Genomic DNA, 27,230 nt, shown 5'->3' with positions numbered 1-27,230 from the left:
AAATCTAGACTGTGGGAAATTCTACAGATAAAAGATCTAATTTCTTCTACAAATAAATTTCAAGGAAGAGAGAGGAGGAAAAGTCTATAGGTTAAAAGAGACTTAAGACACGTATCAATTAATTGGTATATATGGGGACCAATGGGATCCTGTTCGGATAAAACAAGTTGTACAACACCAGGGAATTGCAATAATCTGCTAATGATGTTAAAGAACTTAATAATATTAATGATATTAAAGAATTTAATAATATTAAAGAATTTTTGAGTTTAATAATGGCGCTGTGGTTAATGGATTAAAAAAAAAGTCATGAGATACATATTCCAATATTTATAGATAAGAAAATATTAGAGAGAAAAATAGTACATATAACAGACAAAGTCAATAAATACAGAATTCTCCAAAGAAGAAAATCTAAACAATGGAACAGTACAAAAGGTTAAACACATAAACCCTGAAAACCTTCCAGAGATACAGGACTTCAAGGCACACACTGAAAGGGCACACCTCATTCCAGGAAACACTGATTAACACTGGTCAACACAGGGAGTATCCGAGAAAAATTACCGGACTTCAAAACTTTGGACAGCCAAACAGAATGATCAGATTACTTATAGATACAGGGAAAAACCATGCTGGCAATGAACTTCTCCTCAGGAATATTAAATGAGAAACAACTCTGAAGTAAAACGAAGAGCTTGAGTCAAGAATTTTCAAGCATATAAGTCATGATTTTGAGCATGTAAGAATTCAAGGATTGTTGAGGCCTTGTTGAGGAACCTACTAGAAGACATACAAGAAATGACCATGGAAATGTAAGTAAAAGGACTGGCAGCAAGCACAAACTCAAGACGAAACAAAGATGAGATAAAAGTGAAAGAATAAAATGTAGAAATGACAACTGACAAAAATGAGAGGAAAAGGAGACAAGCAGGTGGAAAGTAGAATAAGCTCTCATCTGTCATAACTCTCTTCCCTATTATGGCAGAGAATTCACTGCTAAAAGCAAACTGTCTGCCTATATATGATTATTCAGTTAACAGGCAGACTGTCTTCCATATTTTTTACAGCAGCCAAAGTCCATTATTTTTCTCACCAAAATGTGGGCTCTAGACACACACTGAAAGGGCACACCTTATTCCAGGAAAAAGTAACATTGGTCAACACTGGGAATATCCTAGAAAATCACTGGACTTGGACAGTCAAGCAAAAGTTTATACAGTCCACGGAATTCTCCAGGCCAGAATACTGGAGTGGGTAGCCTTTCGCTTCTCCAGGGGATCTTCCCATCCCAGGGATTGAACCCAGGTTTCCCACATGTCAGGAGGATTATTTACCAGCTGAGCCACCAGGGAAGTCCAAGTTACAAACATTGGGCACACATTTGAGACACGTGTTTGTTTCATCACTCTAGCTTTAGTACCCAGAAATGTCTGGCACTCAGATGCAAAACAATTATTAAACAATTATTATTAACTGTATAAATGGGTTTCAACTAAAAGTTTTTTTTGGTAAACTGTGTTAATAAAGACATACAAGTTCTAGAATCCTTTATGGCAGTAAGTCAGTCCTGGTTTCCTTATTCCATATGGACAACCTCCTCAGCAGAATTCCCTAGGGCCTCCAGAGTTAAAGCTGACCACTGAAGAGATATACAAGAGCCTTCGCTCAGTCTACATTGGGCATCCGCCAACACAAGAGTTTCTACCCACTGCTGAACGGAACACTCACTTGTTAGACACAAAGTACACGGCCGTCTCAGGATTGAGCTGGGGAACTCAGATTTCTTACCTATTCTTGTTAAACTGAATTGCAAAGTCCGTCATGTGCTGCAGAGCTTTGTTGGTGAAGTTCATTTCCATATAGATGTGCCCTTGGCGGTGAGTAAATGTTCCTGAAATCTCCAGGCCTTTAGCCTTTACTGCAGGCAGCCAGACCTAAAACACAGCATAAAGCCCAATGAAATCAGACAGGATTCATCTCACTGCTGTTTTTGAGTAAATAAAGAGGAAATTAAGATTTCACTTCGTTAGGCAATTAAGGTGCTAAAATAAGCTTCATTTACAGGAGTTTCCCCTTCCTCTTCTGAATTTCCTTTTGAGCATGCTATCAAGCAAGGCTGAGACTAGAAAGATATTAACGACACTAACCTAAATCAGAACTCTAAAAGGGTGCACTAAGATGCATGAAAACCAAGTCTGAGCAATGGCACTCTAGAATCCACATGCAATACCAATGGAAAAGGAGAGCAGAAGGAAAGTGAAGTAAAATGTTATGTCTTTTCCCCTCTGCTTTGAAATGATGTACAGTTCAAATCACTAGATTGATCACTAGATTGATTTCAGTGCTGACAACCAAGGCAATATTTCTAGAGAACAAAACCTAAACACTTAATATATTTAATTTTAAGTCTAACTATAAAAATGGCTAATAAGGGTGCTATAGTGCTTCATATTGCTAGGTTTGAGGCCACCATTCATCTTCCTTGTAAATTCTCTAGACTAAGGGCCCCAACCTTGGACTTATTATCAGTGGGAGTAATGCAAATGTTAAACGTTAAATAATTCAGGTCCTGTCCACGAAGAAAGTGTTGTGTTACTTACAGCCTTAGGAGCCACATATCCACCAGGTGCCATGCCTATCCCCGTGGAGAGTTCAAACAGGTCATTCAGACCACTGCTGACCACAGCAGGAGTAGGGGAGGGAGCAAAGGTTGCAGGCACTGATGACGGGATGAAGGACTGTCCCACCTGCAGGGAATGAAAGGGAAGGGGAGCACGGAGATCAGGAAGAACAGATTAACAGTCCTTAAAATGTTGCTATCTATTTTAATAGTTGTTGGTAAATCAATAAGAACACACCATAATTACAATATTCTTAGGAGTTTAATTCATATATTCTTTGTCCTTTAAATCATCATGGTTATTTTTTCATCATTGAAAAGATACACACACTCTTTAGAAGTTCTATCAAGAGGGAGTAATCAGCAGGATCAGGAACACAGTAACCCAAGGTTTTTTCTATTTGTTTCCAATTTTAGCTTCCATGATTCTGTGCAAAAGGCCTATAGTATCCCCAGGAAACTCTCCTGGGGGAGACGGATACTCATACTCCCCAATTCTTTTACGAGGAGAGTCTCACTTGGAGTCCAGCTGACTCTCAAGCTCTTTCTAGATGACAGAAGAGAATAAGGGTATTCTCTCGTCAAGATGGGAGGTTCCATTTCCTTTGGCTCTTTACCATCAGGAAGACAAAGAACTCTGTAGACACCAGAGCGCCAATCCCTAGAGACACCCCTACAGCACATGTGGCGTATGGTCCCGAAGATTCTAAGTAACCCTACACTACTGTCTACTCTTCTTAACACTGCTACAGAGGTTCTGGTGTGCAGGGCTAGACAGCAGTGGTGGCTGGTCTGAGAAGGTGCGCATAGCAAAGGCATCAAACAGGGGGCAGCGCGTCCCATGGTGAGAAAAACCGAGGGCACTTACTGCCGGACTTCCTCCAATGCCCCCGCCAAGGTCACTGCCAAGCTGAAAGAGAGAAAGGAGAGAGAGGAGAGAAAGGTAGAGTTCATTTAGCTAAGTACTAGATGCCCATACAGAATGTGCAAATTGCTCTACCAAGTTTGCGGGGAACACATGCTATTCAACTTGACTCCCAAAGGCTAAAGAAATTCTAGACTGCAAAGAAATACATCCTAGGGGAACTAAGTAGGGGACATGATGATGTGCGGGAGTTTTCAGAAAACTTGGAAAGAAGATGGAGCTGGGACACCTCAGGGATGTTTCAGATCCAATCTTTCCACTGGGGTACACAGACACAAACCCAAACAGCATTTAAAGAATTTACATATCCCAAGAAGCTCTATCTCCAGGTAGTAATGTTTTGGATACATCTTATTTTTTTAAAAGGAAATTTGAGGGGGAAAAAAGAAAATAAAAATGAAAATGTGCTTTGAACTACAAAACTTGCTGCCTCACTGAGAAAGTAGGGGCCAAACCAGTAGTGAACTGAGATTTCAAGCTCCAAAAATTACAGCTGGAACAAGAGGGATTTTCAGTTTAGAACTTTGCTAAGAAAGCAACAGCTGGGTTAGGAAGATATCCTACCTGGGGAGGAAGTGGGAAGGCTTGCCATTTTTCAACTCTCTCTCACAGCCAGTACAATTAAGGAGAAATGCTGTGATTTCTCTAAAGTAGATTATTTAAAAGGATGTTGGCTACTACAGAATTAGATTAACGTAATTAGCTTGGTGACAGGAAAATAATTCCACATGGTCTTAGCTCTGCCTCCCCCACCCCCAGGGCTCTGATATAATTCACCCTGAATTTCAGGACAAAAGTATTTAAAAGAACTGAAGCTGAAAACAGCTACCATGAAGAAACATAAAACACACATACATGCAACTAATGGTGCCATTGAAAAGGCAAACGCCACTTTTTTTTGTTACAATTTCACACTGCTGCTTCCCTAGTTCGCACTGTGTATCTAAAATTCATCTCTGAATTACCAAATGCCTTGTCTGCTTTACAAAACAGTTTCCTTTATTGTCACTTGGTGATAGAAACTTGGAGAGCTCGATGCTACGGATGTGTTTAAAAAAAACTGTACTATCTTCAGAATTTGAGAGAGAGGATTTATTATCTTCTCAGTGAAGAGATACTTGTCAAATCTCAAAAATAATATATATATTGAAAAATAATGGGATTTATGACAACATTCTGTTTCCAGCATGGCAGGAAAAAAAAAAAAAAAACACCCACCCAGGCAGGTGCTGCCTAACTGGCACAAATAAGCTTGCTCTGCACTAAGCTACAGAGCACTCCAAACCTCAGAGTCAACACTTCCAAAATCTGGTTTCTGAAGACTATGTAATGGTTGGACCTGGGAGGAGAAATCACAGGCTCAGACAGATGAAAAGGGCACCACAACCAAGACTCTGAGTAACCGGAAACATGACAGCAAACAGAAAGGACACAGTACACCTGCCTCCTCCCTGTTTCCAGAACAGCACACCTCCGGAGCATTCGAGTCCTTTTATTCAAACACACACCTACATAACGTTTATTGGAGGAAAGGTACGACGGGGAATGTAAAGATGCCAGGTGATGAGGGGAATACATAGACGAACCAGATCCAGGCTTTGCAAACTAGCAGAAAAATAAAACACGAATGCAAAACCATACAGAACAGAACATGCTAACACAAAAAAAGCCAAGTTCTAGAGAGAAGAGCCTCCTTTTGGCTGAAGGATAATGAAAAGATGCTTGTGAAATTACAGAAAGCAAAAACGGGAGAGGTTATTTATTTCTCAGAATGAACAAAGGTTAAAAAGTAGGAATAAAAGCATGATCAAGAAGAATGAGCACTATAATTAGATTTGAGCACAGGGTAGATAGGTGTAAAAAAAAGAAAGAAGCCACAGAAAACAAATTTGCAAAAGCAAGCTGCTTATGGAGGTCTTTAGTTTTCAATTTCTCCTTATGAAACTTGGAGGCTTCTTAGATTAAGAGTCAAACTTTCTAAGAGTATTAATAACGATCTCAATTTCATTCTAATAACGATGGCTTTCACCCTTAAAGACAAAGTGGAATCAACCACCTTTGTGTGTACAGTGTGGGGAGTTGTTGTTCAGTTGCTAAGTCATGTCTGATTCTTTGTGATCCCATGGATTGTGGCACATCAGGGGAAGGGGACTTTTAAAACCACTAATGCCCAAGTCTCAGTTCTAGTCATAGTGATTTAATTGTTCTGAGGTGTAGCCTGGGCATCAGAATTTTAAAAAGTTGCCCTAGTGATTCCAATGTACAGACAAGGTTGAAAACCACTGCCTTAGAGAATTAACTATTATCTGGAGTCAGACAAGAGTTATCAGTTTAGAAATTACTTTGGAGCTATCTTCTAAATTGAAAAGGAAGCTAGAACTTGAGCAGAAAGAAAAGCCCTTTCTAAGGAAGGCAATGATGCAGAATGTCTCATTTGTCCCAGTGCTGGTTTTGATCTGGTTTTATGACTTTCTGATGGGCTTACACATTCTCCCCACAGCCATTATCTTCCCTTCTGGGCTATCTCACAACTCAAGTTTGAAAGAGATGGAATTCTTTATGGACCTAGTTGGGACTTGATGGCAAGAAAGAAAAAACACACTGGAAGAGAAACAGCAATATTATCAAAGATGCTAAATTCAATAAAAGGTATTGAGAAAAGGCACTCACTAGTGGTGTTATTTCCAAAGGAAAAAAGCCCATTTATAGCCCTTATTTTCCTAGATTTCATTCTTATTATATTTGAGCATTATATGAGTATTATCTTAGCTGGACAGGATCTAAATGTACGCCCCTCCCCACCCCCTCACCCACCATGCTGCTTGTCAATTTTATTCAAAACAATATGAGAAACTGAAAAGCAATTCTGACACTCCTCCATTTATGTTCAGCTGATCAGATACACCTGAGCTGCAACTCAGACTCAAGATCTCTGATCTTACAGAGACAGCATGCAAGGGGTATTAGAGACACATGGCCAGAAATAAAAAGGTTCACCTAACTGGGCTATGTCCACAGAGCACAAGTGAAGGACAATTTCAGTATGCTTTCTAACTGGCAAAACCCTAGCTTATTCAGACTTTATTTGGCAGCCTTCCTGACTGAAAAGTTTCTGAGAGAGGCTGTCATCTTCCTCTGAAAATATGACACAGGTGACAGCAGAGTGACAGACAAGAGTAATAGGGAGCTGTCATCAAGGACAGGAGCCAATTCCCCAGTGAGGGCCTCTCCTATCTACAGTGACAAGCAGGTTGAGGCAGATATTAATTGGGGGGTAGGTAGGGGTGGGGCAGGGAGGCTAGAAAGCCAAAGTAAACAAAGCAAAGTTGTTGTCATGTTAGCCTGAACCAGCCACTAATGTTTCAGTTCAGTTGCTGGTATTACCCTGAGTCAGACAAGATTCATCTGTTTGGTAATACTTTCTAATCAGGTCAGGTACAAAATCAATCAAACTGCACTTATAAAAATTCAGTGATATCTGTTATCCAGTGAGCTAGAGGAGGTGAGTGAAAAGTAAGGTACAACTTTAATCTCAAAGGCTGTACATGTTTTAAGTGGTCTTCAGTGATATCTGTTATCCAGTGAGCTAGAGGAGGTGAGTGAAAAGTAAGGTACAACTTTAATCTCAAAGGCTGTACATGTTTTAAGTGGTCTTTTGGAGCTATTTCCCATTATTCCCAGGATTGCCTTAATGAGGCTGCTATTTTCTCCATGAAGGAAGTAATGTCAACTTGCTTCCCTGGTGGTTCAGGCAGTAAATAATTTGCCTGCAGTGAAGGAGGCCCAGGTTTATCCCTGGTTTGGGAAGATCCCCCGGAGAAGGGAATGGCTACCCTCTCCAGTGTTCTTGCCTGGAGGATTCCATGGACAGGGGAGCCTGGTGAGCTACAGTCCACAGGGTCTCAAAGAATCAAACATGACTGAGCAACGAACACTTTTTTATAGACCAACTAAATCAGTATATAGGAAGATGAAGAAAGGAGAGGTACCAATTTCAAGAAAAGAATATTTTAAATGCTGCAAATTAAACAGAATTTTCCTAAAGGTCTGTAGTTGATACCCACGTCTAAAATTTCTGCTAGTGGTAAAGCTTCCCCAGGCTCTAATCTAAATCACATTAAATGGCACATTAACAGTAACACTAATATTGGCTACTGCCAAAGAGTGGGGTGCTTCTGCATGTCTGAATTAGTGCTGAAACAGCTCAGTTTATGTTGAACTACATAATAATGTATTGCTTCTCTGTTCATTCATTAATTGGATGCAAAGCAGTGATTTCATGGTGACTTATTTTAATTTATGGGCTAAAGAGATTTCAGCATGGATATAAGAGTTCTGCTCCAGAACTTGGTTGAGTCAAAAGTTTGAGAGCTGAGTTCGCATACCAAAAGGAAATTCCTTCATCCAATGGCAACATGCTTTAATAGCAGAAGTACAAAAAAAGAATTCAAGACTGAGGTTCTGTAAGGCAACAAGTCTGTCAGACTCTAAGAAAAGGGTAAGTCTTGACGTGGCCACCAAGTAGACTGAAAATAAAACAAAACACAAAACCCCATAAATGTTCACAAAGACTGATCTGGTCAGTCTGACAAGGTCCATCTGACCAGTCTAAAGTATGCCTGTCTGCTTCTGAAACTATGGAGCTTTCTGAGAATCTGAAGACATTCTCTTAATAAGAGGTAGAGATCTTAAGCTCACACATTTCTTTGCTCCTTTCTGGAATTATTACCTCTTATTTGACACTTTCCAGAACTGATTTAATTGAAGAGAGTCTAAGAAATGTTTCAGGGCATACAGTTTACCGATAGCTCTGCTAGGCAGGAATCAAAATAGAATGATGTAAAAATAGTACATAATGATTCCCATCACAAACAAAACTTACACCAAAATCTTATTGGCATAAAAAATGTCAATCTGTGTTTTTCCTATTAGTTTCGGATTCTAATAGGCACATACTATCTCCGAGGTAAAGTATGGTTTTCAGCTGTTAGGCTGCAAATTTTAATTTGATTTTTCACAAAGCTATTTAGAAAAGCACCATAAAATATAACTAATTGAACCAGTGAAAAGAATCTGGAACTGTGCCAAAGCTATTAGACAAACTCATGATGAGAACAGAACAGATGATGTAGAACAGCATAAAGGAGTTGAGACTATACAAAATCATCAGAAGACTCCTTAGTTTGAAGGAAAAAAAAAGTCTTGTATCAACAGAAAAAGAGGGTGATGTAACAGATTATTTTCTGAGACGGGACAGGGGACAGAATGTGACAAGAAGTTCCTAGAATGGCCACGTTCAATGTAGTAAAAGTCCACAGGAGCAGCTCTGTATCTGGCCTCATCTTCCTTTGCAGTAATTACTACCTGTTCACAACTACATTCCCAATACATAGAATAGAGCCTGACATAGAATAAGCACTCAAATAGTTATTGAGTGACTGAATGTTTCACTAACCATATAAGCAATAAGCAGCACTATTATTCCTTGGGAAGATAATTCTGAAATGAATCACTTCCCTGGTGAAAATTATCACAAAACAGATAGAAGGCTGACAAAATTGTTTCACTAACTGCTGAGAGCACCGTTATCTCCATCAACACTGCCAAAACATATGAATAGAACCATTAAGGGAAAAAAATGACCCCATCCCCTCTATTCCCAACCAAAGCCAAAGCTTTTTCTAGAATCTGAATGTATTGCCTGAGTGGTTTTGACTGAGTTTTCATCACAAGAATGCCCCATGCATCATTTTATTGCCTTGAAAGTACTTGCTTTATATCACAGCTCACCACCAAATAGCTGGGAACACAGGATTTTGTGGCTCTACTTGAAAGAGGGTAAGATTAAGCAATCTTAGTCCTTTTGTTGGGAGACAGATGTATAAACTTAGCTAATCCTTCTTCTCATTAATGAATATTTTTATTGTCTTTCTCAAACTTTCAAGTGCCCCCTAGTGGTAAACTAGCTCAAATTCACAGAGAGGGCACCTAGGAGGTATATCATGGAAAGGCCTAGGGCAAGCAAGTCTTGTGTTTTATCTTAAAACTTTCATACAATTTTACATTCTAAGCCTTACTATGGTGTGTTTATGCTGCTTGCCGTAGAGTAACACTTAACACTACAAGACGAGGAACCAGGTTTATCCTGCAGCTTTAGATGCACCCTCTGCTCTGCTGTGCACTCCAGAGACTGTGTACTCCAGTTTGAGAAGGATCAAAGTGAGACTGGACTCTATTATGGAAGATGACAGTAACAAACTGCAGGAACCACAGGACACTGAAGGTGTGTATAAACTTTAAAGTTTTGAAAAAGTCCTGGGTTCAAAATCCTGACTGAGACTTGTTAGCTATGTGTCCTTCAGTTATCTGTCAAATGAGACCCAATACCAATTACCCTGCACACTTATTTTGAGGATTAGAAATTATAAAAGTTCTAGCACAGAGATCAGCACTTGGTGTTTGGTAATTATTCCCCAAACTGCCTGAGGCCAGCCTTCACGAAATCTATGCACTGAAAAGAGAGACAGCGGTTACAAAAAGCCACTTAAGAATTTACAAGAAAAAAAAAAAAAGAATTTACCAGGCAAAACTAGGCTACAATTTACAAAGCTCTCTCCACAACACTTCCAACTCTAAAACTTAAGTTCTGAAATCACAGCAAATCTTTTCCAGAGGAAGAGAGATGAAGATGTAGCATGGATTTCCCATGGGCTAAAGAAACCTCAAAATCATTATTATAATTGTGCATGAGTTAAAATATCTGAAAGGTAACAACCTGTAAGAAACAGGATGTTCTGGATGTTCTGGAAAAACATACACTGGAGTCTGGAAAAGGCAGTTTCTCCTCTCTCCTACTCTGTTCTAGCTGGGCACACTGCAAGCACATTTCTCTGGCAGGAAACCCTCTGTCAGCATAGAGAAAGGGCACTCTGGATGATGGTTCTTTTCCATTCTTGATATACAATAGCACCATTTTTCTAAACAGAGTAACACACAGCATCTCGGATGAAAAGAAGGCCATAATTTAGCCAAGGTCTCTGCTGACAGTCTGAATATAATGGAAACAATCAAGATTCAATTATCACCTCAGTGCTCCTTAGAGATATCACACTCACCAGCACATGCTGTATCTGTGTAACGTGTATGCAAGGTTTACACACATGGGTGCCGGGTCACCTCCCATACTACACCAAACCAGAAGGGTCTGCACTGTCAGAAAAGCCACACTACCCAGGATGAGCAGTTTCTTAGATTCGGTAGCTGGGGCATCAAAAGACACCCATACAGCTTCTCAAACAAAGAAGCAAAACCCCCAATAACATTGAAATAGTATAATATACTGCTCTACACATAGAACAGATCAACCTCATAAGTTTCATTAACTAAAATTAATTCCACATCAAGCAGACAGTTAAGTTTATACCAACAGAAGGAAACTATGTTTTAAGCAAAAGAGAATATGCTAAAGGACAAGAAAAAACTAAGGAGGAAAGAGAAGAGTATATCAGAAATCCATTTTTATTTAAGTCCAGTGATACAGAAACATTTTTAAAAATCTGAAGCTCTATCTACATCAATGATTTTCAAAGGTAAAGTGAAGTGACAGTCGCTCAGCTGTGTCCGACTCTATGCAACCCCATGGACTATATAGCCCATGGAATTCTCCAGACCAGAATACTGGAATGGGTAGCCTTTCCCTTCTCCAGGGGAATCTTCCCAACCCAGGGAATGAACCCAGGTCTCCTGCATTGCAGGTGGATTCCTTACCAGTTGAGCTACCAGGGAAACTCAATGGTTTTCAAAGACCTACCTCTAAAAAAAAAAAAAGAAAAAACAAACAAACAAAAAACACCCAAGAAAACAAGCCAAACAACAACAAAAAAACACCATGTTAAGAATCACTTGGGAGGAATGGTGTGCACGTGTGTTTTTTTTTATGTCACAGCTACATACCTACCTCACTCTGGTTTAAGAATAGCAGCTGTTACATGAGTCACTATTATTGATGGACGAAGGCTGGAGCCTTCGGATAGGTTGTAATAAATAATGATAATGAATGAATGAATTGACAAGTATTTCCTGAATGACAGCTCTAGAAAAGTCACAATTCACTAAATCTCAAAATTCTGTAAGTGTGATGATGAAAGAGGGCAAATGAAATCTAATGGGAGGTTCAGCAAGATATGAAAATGGAAGAATAATACTATCCTCTAGTGAATTTCAAGTTTTAAGACGAAGGAACAGAAAATGGATAGATAATCTAAAATACAAGACAATTTTCAGTCTCTAATTATGGACCATGAGCAAGGGTAAAAGAACCCTGGGAATGAGCAACTAAATCTAAATTGGTTAAATTCAACCTTTGGCCAATTTCTGATAGGCTGGATCACCTAACAGCAAATCACAGCAAGAAAATGCCCCGGAGTTGGGGGTAAGGGGTGAGGTGGGGAGGGACAGAACAAAGGTAAATTCAGAGAGGACTGTTCTGTAGGAGCTACCAAGACTCACCAGAATATAACTCTGTGGAAATCACTGTCTTGGCTTAAAGACCAATTTTTTAACTCTCTACCTAACTTCATCTGGAACTTTACCTGGCTCAATATTCTCAGTCTTGGCTGCAAAATTAAAATAGCCTAGATATTAAAAAAAAAAAAAACCAACGTCGAAGAGAAGTGGACAACAGAGGACGAGATTGTTGGATGGTATCACTGACTCAATGGACATGAGTTTGAGCAAGTTCCGGGATATGGTCAAGGACAGGGAAGCCTGGCGTGCTGCAGTCCATGGGGTCGCAAAGAGTCAGACACAACTGAGCGACTGAACAGCAACAGGGTCCTGTCTCTCAGAAATCCTGTTTAATTGTTCTAGAGCTAGGTACAAACACTGCCAGTGTATGTAGTTTTTAAATACCAATTACGCAGCTAGAGTTGAGAACACAAAGCTTGGAATAAAAGCTAAGTGGCTGCCACGCTTCCTTAGCAGCACACCACTGACCTCTATGGTAAGGCTCTGTTAGAAACCAATGATAAAAGCAAGCAGAAACCTTGCTGAGAGCCTTTCTGAGATGAACACTGACGATGTAACCTGAGCGCTGCTTGCCAGACAACCACATATTAATAACTCTGATCCAGGCTACATTTTAAATGGGGACCTGGGTCAGATTCTACCATACCCAGCAACATTCTTCTTCCTAGAGAATAAAAGACTTTTAACAAAATAATTTCAAGAGTCTCATGCTCTCCCTCAATGTGAGGCAGAGTAGGAGCCATCTTTCCAGGACTGTGTTTACTACTGAAGTTAGGAGAAAAGGCACGGAGGTTTATCAATAGCTATTCCAACACCAAAATGAAGTGTTTCACAGTGATTACAGATATTCCATGTCTTTGCGATGCAAAATGTTGTCTGCAGACATGGGTGTTTGTTAGAAAAGGAGACTCCTAGGTCATACCCCAGACCAACAACAACTGTCTTGTTCAAGATCTCCATTTGATGTATGTACACGTTAATTTGAGGAGCACTGTTAAAAGGTAACATTCATTCAAGAAACAGCACTATCTGTATAGATTAAGTAAAAACCCTGAGAACTATTTTCGTCTTTAAATTAGATAATTTACGCAAGAACAATAGAAGCTTTTTAAAAATGGCACAAACTACTGCTGCCACAGAAACTTCTTTCACACAGCCAGATTTAGGTCTCTTCCTTGTGATGTTCTCTTAAAAGTAATCTTGGTTCTTTGAGTGAATATATATTTAACTGCAGACAGATTCAAAGCAAAAAGAAGGGCTTTTCCTCCTCATTCTGATTTCTGGGATATATTTGTATCACAGAATAAGCTGAAGAAACCTGCATGTAAACACTTTCTGGGGCTATAACACCAAGCATGCCATTTTAAATCTCAAAGTCAGAATAAGCTAAAATTTAGAGTTACAGGAACGTTACTGGGCTTTCACAGCAACCCCTATATAATATTTAGACATCCAATTATAAAAACAGTTTATTCTCTGCCCCAAAGAGAATATCCTTTGCAAAACAAAACAAGAAAAAGCCCACATGTGATTTAGTCTACTACAATCTAAGAAAATTCTAATCAATTTTCTTCCTGATGTAAACTTTCCAGAATTCTAACAGATGACTGGATTGGCTGCATAAAATAAAAGGAAAAAACTCACTGGTGTTAAGGACCAGCAAGAGCTAAGATAAAAAGAGTTAAGATACCAAGCCAAATGGAAATAATATTCCCTTTCCTTCCATGCTAAAGTGGGTCAAGAAACAAGAGGACAGAATCCTGGGCCAGGCTTCATGGAAATACAGAGCCTCTTTATCCCCTCCATCCTTCAAATTTAATTTGTCTTCTTAGGTTCAACGAGTCCACCATGATGTAAACTTCTAGAGAAATAAGCAGGGTTGTTAAGGCATAAACGTGAGGAGGATTTAATATTTAACTTGCAGTTCATACGTCAACAGAATGTTTCCATGTTTAGAAGGGATTTCTGGGAGTCTGCATGAATATTTCAACATTCATTTGTCAGTCTCCTGAGTCTAGAAAGGAGGCTACACAGCAATGCAGGATATCACATGAGGAAGCCATTCAGTCAACTCTGTTCATTAAAGAGATCTGAATATGAAAGCAACGCTTATATTCCCAAGAAAGACAAAAGGAATGCTCATCTGTGTCACCATTAGCTACAGTCCAGAGCTTGGTCAGTATATAGACCCTGGAAGCAGTGATTTCCATTAGTAAAATGTATCATCCACAGAGATATGATGGTAACCCTATCTCCTTAGACTCTCTGTCAGCCAAAAGTAAATGCACATGTACTGGCTAGTATAAATCCCAAACATAATAACACTGTTCATAAAGTAGGAGAGAAAATGCCAGTGTATGAAGCAGAAAGGAAGGTTGTTTTGTTTATGTAATCTCTGAGGACATCATATTTTTGTATCTAAGGCACTGCCTTTCAATTTCTAATGCTGGGAAATAAATCAGTTTGTTGGGCATATATATAGTCATCAGGTTGACAAACATCTTATTTGCAAGTGTCCTGCTAAAAAAGCTTCTCTAATTCCACCACAATTAAGCATCTAATTTGCGGGGAGCCAAGTGATAAGCCCTCTTATTTCTCTGGCCTCTCTACCCAGATGGAAGGTCATCCTTAGTGTTTCTCATGTACCCTGCACAGCAACAGTAACTAACTGGCACATGTTCACAGACACTTTGGACTTTGGAGCCTTTTAGTATTAGAATCCTGGAAGCTAATTAAATTGGAAGTATGACAGTGTGGAGTCGGAGATGTGGATGGAGAAGAGGAAAAAAGAACCAATCAAGAAGTACTTTCCAACTGTAAGAAAGATACATTAAAAAAAAAAAAAACCACAAATGGCTCAAATGTCTGCCTCAGAATCTTTCAGAATTAGATAAGGTATAAGCCAATAAAATATTGAAATAAAAAAAGGCAAAAGCTTGAAAGCCTCAAAATAGGATGAACACTATTCAATGAACATCATTTAAATGATGTTCAGGTCAAAAGGAGAATTACAGCAGCTATCCAGAGTTAAGCAGCAGGAGCAAAAATAAGCTCTGGAAAGGCAACTAGGTTGGTTAAACACCAAAAGTTCTATTCAAAGGCAGGACAACCAAATGATCCTGTACACATGCAAACACTCCCCACACCAATGGTAACAGTATCATTTAATTCTCTAGAGACACCACACAATCCTGTCCTTATCAAAGGACACTGCTCTGCTTGTCATCTAGTTCCAAAAAGGTGAAAGGTTTAACGTTCTTCAGTATATCAAGAATTAAAAATAACTCCCAAAATTTAAAAACAAAAAGAATTTAAAACAACCAGAAAAAAGAAGAAAGATGCTTACCAGACTATCTAGTCCTCCTCCCAAGAGATCCACTGCTCCCATCTGCATGGAAGACACCTGTGGCACATTGACTGGGGGACCAAGGTCAAGGTTTAAAAGATCCCCCAGAAGGTCACCTTGGGAGGGAATAACCTGAGGCTGCTCCAGGTTGGTGGCAGTGGTGGTGCCAACAGGGCTGTCACCCGCATCCGTGCTGCAAGGTACAGACAGGAAGAGGGGAACAGAGAAAACTCAGTTAGCAGGGACTTGGTAACAAGGCAACAAGTCAATGTCATATGTTCTTATACAATATAACCCCTTCAATCAATTTTATATATATAAAACAACCTCATCAATCAATTTTAATTGAGCACCTACTCTATAAGGGAACACTGTAATGAGAACTCTGGCGAAATATCTAAAAAAATTAAAGAGAGAAATATATTTCCTGTCTTCAAATAACTTACACTCGAACAAACCAACCCTAAAACCAGTATTGACAAAACAAGTGAAAAGCACATTCACTGTGCAACAGCAGAAATGAGTATTGTATGTCTGGCACAATGACAAGACTACAGACGAGAAGCAGGTGGGGCTTCTCAGAACCAGGAGGGGCTGATTCCCAAAAGCTTCTGAGGATGGTTTTAGGGCTAGATTTTTAAGAATAGTATAGTTATAAGGAACTACCAGGGAGAGACCTTCCAAAAATGAAGGGATAGTTTGTGCAAAGGCATAGAAATAAATAGCCTGACTTTTAGGGCCAGTGAAAAAATTACATTGGCAGGAGCAGACACTGTAATTACAAGATTTAGGGGAAATGAAGATGAGAAAAATACAACTCTGAAAACAGGTCTGGAGAGTTAATTTTTATATGATAGGCAATGCAGAATCACTTTTATTCATTGAACAAAACTAAAAATAACATTTAGAGGAATATTATTCTAGCAGCTGTGTGTACAGTGGACTGAAGTTGGGAGAATGGACGTGAAGATGAGCTAAGAGTAATTGTTTAAAAACGGAATACTGAGTTTTAAGAAAGGACTAATTCTTTTAACATTTCTTAGAACTCACTATTCTCTTTTTTACAGTGTGGTGGCAGTAGCAGTTAAATTGATCACTCTTAGCTCATCTTCACGTCCACTCTCCCAACTTCAGTCCACTATACACACACCCGCTAGAGTAATGTTCTAGACCTGTTTTCAGAGTTGTATATTCTTCGTCTTCACTTCCCCTAAATCCTACCAAGTGAAAAAAAAGAAAAAAAAAATCTCAAAAGAAAATTTTCAGCTCAGTTGGCTTCACTGTGAAGTATTCCAAACATTTATGCAAAAAGTAAAACCAATTTTAGATAAACTTTAATAAAACAGAATAGAGAATGGCAATTGAAAAAATCTGAAAGAAGTTCAGTTTTGACTATTAAGGAATTATTCCTAACTTCAGCTTGATGATATATTATGATCCTTTAAAAAACTGCTTGTTTTTTAGAGATACCAATTAAAGTACTACGAATGAAGTGATATGAGGTCTGAAATTTAAAATACTTCAGTTCCCTAAAAAAGAAAAATTGTGGGGGTGATAAATGAAATAAGACTGGCAAAATACTGATGACCGTTGAAGCTGAGTGATGATTATGTTTTAACCATCTATCTTGCATGTTTTCTAAGACATAAGATAAATTTTTAAAAACAAACAAAAAAGATTCTGTAAAAATCCCATTAATAAACGAATGCTTACTCTAAAAACCCTAGGCAGGTTTTTTAATTCTTTTTTACTGGCGTAAAGTTGCTTTGCAATGTTGTGTTAGTTTCTGCTGTAGAGGCAAAATGAATCAGCTGTATGTTTACATATATCCCCTCTTCCTAGTTATGTTTTGACAATGCTTGAACAAAGAAGAATGAAGAATCAAACTCAGAAAAAAAAACAAACAAAAGCAAAGAAGCAAAAGACTAGTTATGCTCCTTATAAGAGGAATCTGGAGGGATAACAGGGAAAATTATATGTTGCTTTCAATTCTGTTCAAGTTTCAAGGAAGAAAAACAAATAGGGAAGTTCAATAGATAGCTAAGGCCAAGGAACTGGCAGTCAGTTACAGAAGTAAACCTGGGAAGAAATTCATGCACACACTTCCAGTGAAATAAGCAGAGTAACACTGGGGGTGTTGTGGTAAGAACGGGGCGATTAGAGTAAGGTGACCAGGACCAAGCTTTGGCTCCACTAATGACTAGTTGCATGCACTGTCTTGGGCAAGTGACCACCTCTCTGAGACAAAGCTTCCTCACCAACAAAATGATAACAAAACAAAGCACTCTATTTTAGGAAGGATCAAATGAAGTGAGTGAAAGTTGCTTAGTCCTGTCCAACTCTTTGCCACCCCATGGACTATATAGTCCATGTATTTCTCCAGGCCAGAATACTGGAGTGGATAGTGGGATCTTCTCAACCCAGGTCTCCTACATTGCAGGTGGATTCTTTACTAGCTGAACCACCAGGGAAACCCAAGAATACTGGAGTGGGTAGCCTATCCCTTCTCCAGGAGATCTTCCTGACCCGGGAATCGAACCAGGGTTTCTTGCACTGCCGGTGGTTTCATCACCAGCTGAACTACCAGGGGAGCTCCAAATGAAAACATGGTATAAACTGTAAAGTCTTGTAATGTATCAGTGGCAACCCAGTTGAGCTATTTAAAATCCTAAAAGATGATGCTATTAAAGAACTGCACTCAATATGTCAGCAAATTTGGAAAACTCAGCCGTGGCCACAGGACTGGAAAAGGTTAGTTTTCATTCCAATCTCAAAGAAGGGCAGTGCCAAAGAACGTTCAAACTATGGCACAATTGCGCTCATTTTGCATGCTAGTAAGGTTATGCTCAAAATCCTTCAAGCTAGCCTTCAGCAGTATGTGAAGCAAGAACTTCCAGATGTACAAGCTGGATTTAGAAAAGGCAGAGGAACCAGAGATCAAATTGCCAATATTCACTGGATCACACAGAAAGCAAGGGGAATTCTAGAAAAATATCTACTTCTGCTTCACTGACTACATGTAAGTCTTTGACTATGTGGAACACATTAAACTGTGGAAGAGTCTTAAGAGAGATGAGAATACCAGACCACCTTACCAGCCTCCTGAGAAACCTGTATGTGGGTCAAGAAGCAACAGTTAGAAAGGGACATGAAACAACAGACTGGTTCCAGATTGGGAAAGGAGTACATCAAGGCTTTTTTATTGTCACCCTGCTTATTTCATTTATATGCAGAGTACATCATGTGATATGCCAGGCTGGATGAAGCATAAGCTGGAATCAAGATTGCCAGGAGAAACATCAACAACCTCAGATATGCAGATGACACCACTCTAATGGCAGAAAGTGAAAAGGAACTAAACAGCCTTTTTGATGAAACTGAAAGAGCTGGCTTAAAACTCAACATTCAAAAAACTAAGATCATGGATGGCATCTGGTTCCATCACTTCATGGCAAATAGATGGGGAATAAATGCAAACAGTGGCAGATTTTATATTCTTGGGCTCCAAAATCACTGTGGACTCTTACTGTAGCCGTAAAATTAAAAGATGCTTGCTCCTTGGAAGGAAAGCTACAACAAACCGAGACAGTGTATTAAAAAGTAGAGACATCACTTTGACAACAAAGGTCCATATAGTCAAAACTATGGCTTTTCCAGTAGTCATGCACGGATGAGCGAGTTGGACCATAAAGCAGGCTGACTGCTGAAGAACTGATGCTTTTGAACTATGGTGCTGGTGAAAACTCTTGAGAGTCCCTTGGACTGCAAGGAGATCAAACCAGTCAATCCTAAAGGAAATCAACCCTGAATATTCACTGGAAGGACTGTTGCTGAAGCTGAAGCTCCAGTACTTTGGCCACCTGACGCAAAAAGTCAACTCACTGGAAAACGACCCTGATCTTCCTGCCTTCAGTGGGGAAGACTGAGGGCAGGAAGAGAAGGGAATGACAGAGGATGAGATGACTGGATGGCACCACCGACTCAATGGACATGAGTTTGAGCAAACTCCAGGAGACAGTGAAGGACAGGGAAACCCAGTGTGCTGCAGTCCACAGGGTTGCAAAGAGTCGGACAGGACTTAGTGACCGAACAACAAAAGACTTTTTTTAAGACATCATACTATTGCACATTTAATAGACTACACTACAGAGCAGATGTAACTTTTGTATGCACTCAGAAACAACAACAAAAAAATTTGTGACCTGCTTTATTGCAGTGTTCTGGATCCAAAGTCCATAATCTCTATGGTATGCCTGTATATGTTTTTTTTACCAAGTTTTCAAATATTGGAAAATTTCTAGCTGCATCTTTTAGAGTCTTAAGCAACTTTCAAACTTTATCCATTCAGAAAGTTTTTACCACAATTTTCTAAAGGCATAATCTTACCAACCCTGAGATCAGAACTCAAAAAGGTCTTTTATCCATTACATGTGTGTAGTCACTAGAATTCAGATGAAGCCCCCAAGACAGCAGAATAGGTTTGCCAAATGCATAGCAAAGCTTAAGACAGACCAACTTCACCTATACAAAGAATCACTTCTCAATCAAACCAAGTTTACCTGCTTACCTCCCATGATGTATTGGCAAGTGTTTGCGATGGATTCCATGACTTCCTTCCACAAAAGCATTGGGCGGCTTATGGTACACTGAGGCTAAAGAACCAATGTGGCAGATTAGCTCATCCAGTAGAGTTGGCTCAATAAGATCTGTCTCCTCAGAAATCAGTGGCTTTTCAGACAAGACTACTTCTTTAGCTGTGACAGGATCAGTTGAGAGAAGGCGCCAATAAATATAACCCCGGTCTCGAAGGTCAGGATTATCAGAATCCTAATGAAAAGGCAAACACAAGAAGGTTTAAATATAACTCTTTTCCATATAGAAACTCAAACAGCTGATTTATTATCAAGGTAATGCTGTAGCAATTTATGCAGGGTTGGCTGTTAGAAGATATTTAGACTCAATGTTGTTAATATACTCACAATTCTGAAATCTCTAATGTTTCAAAGAATTTAAATATAAATTGAGGTTAGTTCTAAGACTCAAATTCAGAAAGGAAGTTGGGAAGAAGAAAATAAAGTTTAACCCAAGAAAAATCAATTGCTTCAAATGGCCTTGGGACATAAAAATGTTTTTAACTGCTACAAATATTAGCAGAAGTATTCATGAAACACATCTGTCATATATTTCGCCCATACCTTCTTTCTTAATTCAAATATTAAGCATCTCCCATGGAGACACTGGCTAGGCCCTGGCAATACAGACAACACATGGGGCCTGACTTCAAAGAGCTCAAAGAACACTAATTATTTATTAAATATGAGAGGCACTATTATCTAAATAATAAAAAAAAAACTGTTTAAGAGAGCCTATAAAACTAAGTGCTTCTAAAAAGGGTGACGAACTTAGTGACCTCGTTTCTTTGTGTGGTGGTTAAAATAATTTTATCCATGATTGTGGCTAAGGAAAATTTATTATCAATGCCACATCACAATTTAGAAATGAATAATATAAAAATAAGTCTCCCCCGATCACCCAGCCCTTCCCCATCCTCCAAGTATCCATCCACATGAACAGTGTGCTATGAGCTCACACACACACATATATTCATTTCACACAAAACCAGTTTCATCCTATACTGCTCCTCGCCCCTCTTTCCATAGTGGCACACACAGCTGTCGTTTTCCCACTATATACACAGCACTGCATCATTGTTTGCTAGTGTCCTACTGATGAACATTGAGATTGCTGCCTCCTTCTCCCTCCTTTATACTATTCAGTTTTGTGGTCATTACAAAGTGGCAGTAAATGTCCTGGTATCTACCTCCAAGAGTCTGTCTATATGGTGACATTCATCTACCCATGAATTGTTTCAGTGGTATTATGTTATTAAAGGCAACAATCAGTCCCATTTCAATTTCTGTATCTAAAACACACATACAAAAGTATTTCTTTAAAGTAGGCCAGGGTTTTCCCATGAGTCTGTACATAAGCAGATGAACTGGTTCATAATTTAGCCACTTAAGGCACTTGGTATTGAGCATTCAGCTCAATACCAGAAGTTACCCAGACTGCTTTACATGTATTTTCTTAATCATATGTTGTTTTATTGGCACTCAAAAATGGACTGCTGGTTAAAAACAAAAAAGAATAAAGAAAAAAAAATTTTTTTAAGTATAAAGAAAACTGAGATACAAGCTAATATAGCATAAAAATGGTAAATTTTATCTCAAGATAATCTTTATCATATTCACAGGTTGCATTATTCTAAAAGAACTGCACATATACATGCATTACTTATATCAAACTATTGGTAGTATTTGAAATGCCATTAAAAAAAAAAAGAAACTGGTAATATCCAAATTAGATGCATTTGCTTTGCTGCATGTTGAAGCATGAAGTTTGCTCCTGAGGAAGTGCTTAAAAATGGTTGACTGAAACCTCCTTAGATTTTCATTTGGAAACAAAACTTAAATATTATAAAACATAAGTTGATTTTTTTTTTTTCAAAGAGTAGAATACAAGTTTCTCAGAATATCTCATCAGGAAAGCAATCCCCATCCCAGCTTTTATTGATATTTAAATTAAAAGTTTTAATCTGTACACTCAGTCCCCAAAGCGTGTCATTTAAAATCTGTAGACTAGTTATGTTTTTTATTACTCAATGAAAATGAATACTACACATCACTTAACTGGGAAAATATTAATTTGTCTAGTAAACTGTTAAACATATTAAAATAAACTATACAACACAGCTTAATAATACAATCAAAGTAAATTTTTTTTACTTCAAATTATTCTTCTCATATATCAGCTACATATTTAACCAAATAGCAAAAAAAAAATTCCTGTGGAAATTCACAAAAATACACACTTCCATGAAAAAAGCTTGAGTCCCCCCACAAATTTGAAACACTACAATAGGATAAATTTCTAGAGATAGAATCAATGGATTAAAGGGGGTACACTGACTTAAAATTTTAGTCGTATGAGAAATGAGAAAATGAGTGCAAGTTTTTCATGACCAGAAGTCAAGAGTGGACAAGGACCTCCACTGTCCAAACTCGGTTATCCTGAGGGCTGATCTGATAGACCTACTATCAGCCGGCCTTCACTGCCTCACTATTCACATGGAAGTCATGATAAATCAGGCCCAGTCAAGGCTAATGACAAAAAAAACAGAATCTTTTATGATTTTACAGTGTGCCATTATGTGTTTGGCAACTCAGAAAATTTTGTTGGGGATCCACTGTACTGCTAGTCTGATAGGCCCTCCTAAGGATTTCGAGAAAATAATGTATTGCCCAAAATTTGAGAGCTTCCAAAACAATTCTTACCAGGCAAGCTCTAAAACAGTAATTCCTAAAACTATATAACATGTGTCAACATTTTAACACACCAAGAAAGCCATCTAAAGTGCAGATTCCAGGACTAAACCAGAGTTTCTGATTCATTATGTCAGAAGGGGAGCCCAGGAATTTTTATTTTCAACAGGCAGCACAGGTGATTTTGATGATGGTAGTCTCTAGTTCACAGATGGAAATACCAAGGTGAAGACTTCTTTCCATGTACTAAAGAAGGTAATTACTAAAGTCTGGACGCTTTTCTGTGTATTCTTTACTATTTCCTTTAAAACCACCAAAGTGAAAAAGACACCTTATTAAAGGCATGGATTCAAGGGTTGTTCTTTTTTTGTAACCAATAGTATTTCTAATTATACCACCATTTTACTTAAAATTAGAAGCACAAAGATTTCACACATACTTTCCTGAATCCTCAGCATAAAGAACAGGATTAAGGCTACTATGAAGATAGAGGCGCAGTGGTAAAGAACCCATCTGCCAATGCAGGAGACATAAGAGACACTGGTTTGATCCCTAGATCAGGAAGATCCCCTGGAGAAGGAAATGACAACCTGCTCCAGTATTCTTACTTAGAGAATCCCATGGACAGAGGTTTCAAACATCTGATATGAGAAAGAAATCAAGTCAGATAAGTCACTCAGAGGGGCAGTTAACTACATACTTATGCATAAGGGAACCCAAAACTGGTTAGGAATTTTTTACACGGTCTCCAAGAGAAGAAAATATATGATTAAGTAAATAATTACTTTGATAACAAACCCAAACAGGATAGTTTCTCACGTACAACCTTTACTACAGGATGATGATACCTATGTAATTCAGTAAAAATAATTCTGCTGCTACTGCTGCTGCTAAGTCACTTCAGTCGTGTCCAACTCTGTGCGACCCCATAGACGGCAGCCCACCAGGCTCCTCTGTCCCTGGGGTTCTCCAGGCAAGAACACTGGAGTGGGTTGCCATTTCCTTCTCCAACACATGAAAGTGAAAAGTGAAAGTGAAGTTGCTCAGTCATGTCCAACTCTTCACAACTCCATGGACTGCTGCCTACCAGGCTCCTCCATCCATGGGAGATTTCAGGCAAAAGTACTGGAGTGGGGTGCTATTGCCTTCTCCGAAAAACAATTCTTATAAGGGTCAAATCCTTATTAGATCGCCAGCTCTCTATTAATTTGGCTTGATTCAGTGGCACATTCCAACATCTGTAAGAACACAGGGAATTCTCCCTAACACTTTATCTCAGGTAAATAATAAGAGTGAGTCTGAACTCTGACAAGAATCTAAAATACAGCTCTCCCATGCTGCCTGTTAAAATACAAATACAGAGGATTTAAGAGAAAATGGAGATGAAGACAGAGTTCAGAACTTGTGAACACAAAGGAATCTACCAAAGACACTCACTTGATTGTGAGACTAGCCTTATCTATTCAGAGGTGACTGAAAAGGACCAAGGCCAAAAGACTTTTTAGAAAACTGTTCTGACTCCATCTTAACAGAGACACAAATGGGTGGTCATGGGCCTAGACTAGGAAATCTAGAATGCTCAATATAGGTAATATTAATAACCACTGTCTTAATGATAATGGAAATTATTCTGCTTCAGGCAAAGGAAGATGCATAAAAGTTAAAAACCCTCTGAAGAGCTCTTACGAATAAATTGCAAAAGATGTCTCTATTTACAATGGGTATGAATGTCAAGTGGAGTCTCAGCAGTTAAGATGATTCTGACTATCCCACACATAGCTAAACACAGTCATCTTTAATTTGGCTGAGGAATGAATCTGTCACACAATGCGAGCTGAGGCAGTCCCTTACCTTCCGAGTAATTCTAGGTGCTGAGTGACCCAGCACTCTCTTCTCTAACTTTTCTCTTTCTTTCTTTTCTACTTATTGTGGTAACTTTCACAAGGGGCCAAATACTGCTGATGCTTTGAAATATAGCCCTCAAGGGAGAGTTAAAACTTGAATACAAGTAAACATTGTAATAAATAGAAATCCTATGATTCTTGAAGAAAATGTTATTTCCAAGAAAGCTGAGAGACTATATAAATGTGAATTTATCTGTGTTTAGGAGGTTTTCTCAAGTATTACAAGGCATTGTTAATGTCAAGTTTACTATTTTACCATCTAGAATAAACACCAGGCATCTTTGAATTTCGTTAATTTATATAAAGCTCTTTCTTTTATACAAAGCAGAGAGGCTCCAAAGCCTGTAACAACAGGCAGAAATGAGCTTCAAGGTCCGAAGAAGAAGTCAAACACATCACTAATTTAATGGCAGTCACCCTGCAGTGTCTGTAATAAGCCCTACATGATTAAGAAGTGGCAATTTCTATTCAAAATGGCCCCCTGTAGATGACCTATTATACATTAATGGGAAAATGACTTCCTGTGTCCAACCTAACTGCTTTGATTCAAAAGATGACCAATTTCTGCCCTTAGTACCAAGACATGCCTGATCAGTGATGGACAACCTCCCATCCACTTTTCATGGACAGATGGTGAGCCATGGCTTGCCCTTGGCTCCACATGATCAAATGAATGCTTCTTCAGACTAACTGCAATGGGGTCAAGTGAAAGCTTAGAGACTTCAGAAAACAGCATGCTGATTATCTGTCGGAGAGACGAAGAAAACTGAGGTACAAGGGGTGGGACAAGACACCTCTGTTTTCTGCGAAATGAATTTTACAATATCCTTTAACTCAATTACTGTTGGTCAACTGCTCCATTAAAAAATAATCAAGCAGATAATTCTCAATAATGTTTATATGAATCAATAATCAGATAAGAAAATTATCTTAATTTTTAGCTTCAGGCCTTCTTCATGTTTGAGTTCACCGACTGTGAAACATCTGTATTTGAATCAAGTGTCAGAAAGTAGCCTCTGACTCTAGCTGTTTTCTTGGCTGTATTTTTTTCAAAGTTGTGTAGTATATTCTAAAAACAACTTATTTGGTAATGCTATCTGATTTACAGTATTCCATTAAGTATTCAAAAGCCTTATCTATCCATGGAACTTCTTGTCCTTAAAATGGATTCCTGGCATTTCTAAAATTACATACTGTCAGAGGAAAGAAGAACTTTGCATTTAATATGCAGTAAATTATGTGCTTTGATCACTTAACAGATAATGTACTGGCAACTACTGTAGGTTCACATTTGTGGTCTTAATTGAGAACTGGGATTCAAGCCATGTACAAGGTATATACGTCAACTGTACTAATTACAATATTTACCATATCTAATCTTCCAATTGTGCTTGTTTTTGATATGAAATAAAGCTCACCAGAACAAAGAGTAAAAAATAAAAATATAAAGAAAGATGACACCTCAGAACTAGGCAAAGTACTATAAAAGAGTTTCAAATTTTGAAATATACAACTGTAAAGAGAAGAAGGAGGAAATAGTAAATTGAATATCTGAACAGTCTGCTAAAGTCAGCCTGTTCTCAAATCCAATTAAGAACATCACTGGATCATGATGGATTGATTATCATTATACTAGTCACATCAGAAAAAGTAACTACTTCAATTTCTGGGCTTGGGGCCACATTCCTGAAATAAGAACCCTCCCTACGAAGACCAAAAATATTAAATAATTAAGGAAGTAGCTTTAGCACTTTAAAATTACTTTCAGAGAAAGCAACCCATCTAGAAGGCAGAACAGCACACATTAGATCTTTGTCAAAGCATCTACCATCTCTACAGGGTACTTCCATTTGAAAGCTGAAATTAAGTCCCTCAGAAGAAGGTACTGTGAGACTCAATGTCACTTTCAGAGAGGCATGTCCTTCATTCACACTAAAGAGTCTATTCTCAGTTCAATTTTCATGAATTACCATTAAAACAAAAGTCAGTCAACTCATTTAAAAGCCAAACAACCAGTTCTAATTCAGCAGAATATGTAAAAGGAAAACTGTTTCTAATTTTTTAACAGAATCTAAAGACTGTGCTCTGTACATTCAAAACCTCCCCAAATGAACCTTCTTGGAAGAAGTTTTACAATTTCCAAGAATTTAAAACAAGACAAATCAACTCTATGCTTTTTTCAGATTTCTTACCTGTGTGGCCAAACTCAAGACCTGCTGTACCAGCTCCTGTGTTTCTGATGGTTTCTTGAGAAACAGCTTCACTATGGCAGTGAGCAGAGTGAGCTGCACCTAAACAAATTTAATAGATAAAGTGAAAGGCATTCTGCCTTATTCCACACCATCAATTCCAAAGTGGTGTTTCCCCAAACATGACTGACTGACTGTGAGGCCTTTCTGATTTTGATTAAGAGACAAAGGTTGAAAACTCCACCAATATCAACAATAGCAGTCAAAGGTTTTCATCAACTGAAAACACACTAGACTCCCATCTCCAAATTGCATTTTTGGCATCAAAAACTGCCTGTTTGTTTCTGACCCAGATAATCATCTGTATTTCTTTTTTTTTATTTTTTCTTTTTTTG

General features: G+C 38.5%; 1 protein-coding gene across 4 annotated transcripts in view; it reads right to left on the bottom strand.

Moving 5' to 3' along the window:
* AP2B1 (adaptor related protein complex 2 subunit beta 1) overlaps window positions 1-27,230 on the bottom strand; it is a 109,358-nt gene that overhangs the window by 38,641 nt on the left and 43,487 nt on the right. For 3 of the 4 annotated variants that reach the window (XM_043481061.1, XM_043481070.1, XM_043481076.1), the window contains exons 12-17: window positions 26,839-26,937; window positions 19,988-20,247; window positions 15,421-15,613; window positions 3,492-3,533; window positions 2,604-2,750; window positions 1,792-1,937 (exon numbers count right to left, since the gene is read on the bottom strand). In XM_043481061.1, the coding sequence (XP_043336996.1) occupies window positions 1,792-1,937; window positions 2,604-2,750; window positions 3,492-3,533; window positions 15,421-15,613; window positions 19,988-20,247; window positions 26,839-26,937 (887 nt within the window). The remainder of the gene's footprint in view (window positions 1-1,791; window positions 1,938-2,603; window positions 2,751-3,491; window positions 3,534-15,420; window positions 15,614-19,987; window positions 20,248-26,838; window positions 26,938-27,230) is intronic. The other variant, XM_043481084.1, reaches the window with a different exon arrangement.

Source organism: Cervus canadensis, chromosome 1, assembly GCF_019320065.1.
Source record: "Cervus canadensis isolate Bull #8, Minnesota chromosome 1, ASM1932006v1, whole genome shotgun sequence".
Taxonomy (NCBI): domain Eukaryota; kingdom Metazoa; phylum Chordata; class Mammalia; order Artiodactyla; family Cervidae; genus Cervus; species Cervus canadensis.
The sequence above is the reverse complement of the archived record's forward strand: the minus strand, read 5'-3'. Positions and strand labels throughout refer to the sequence as shown.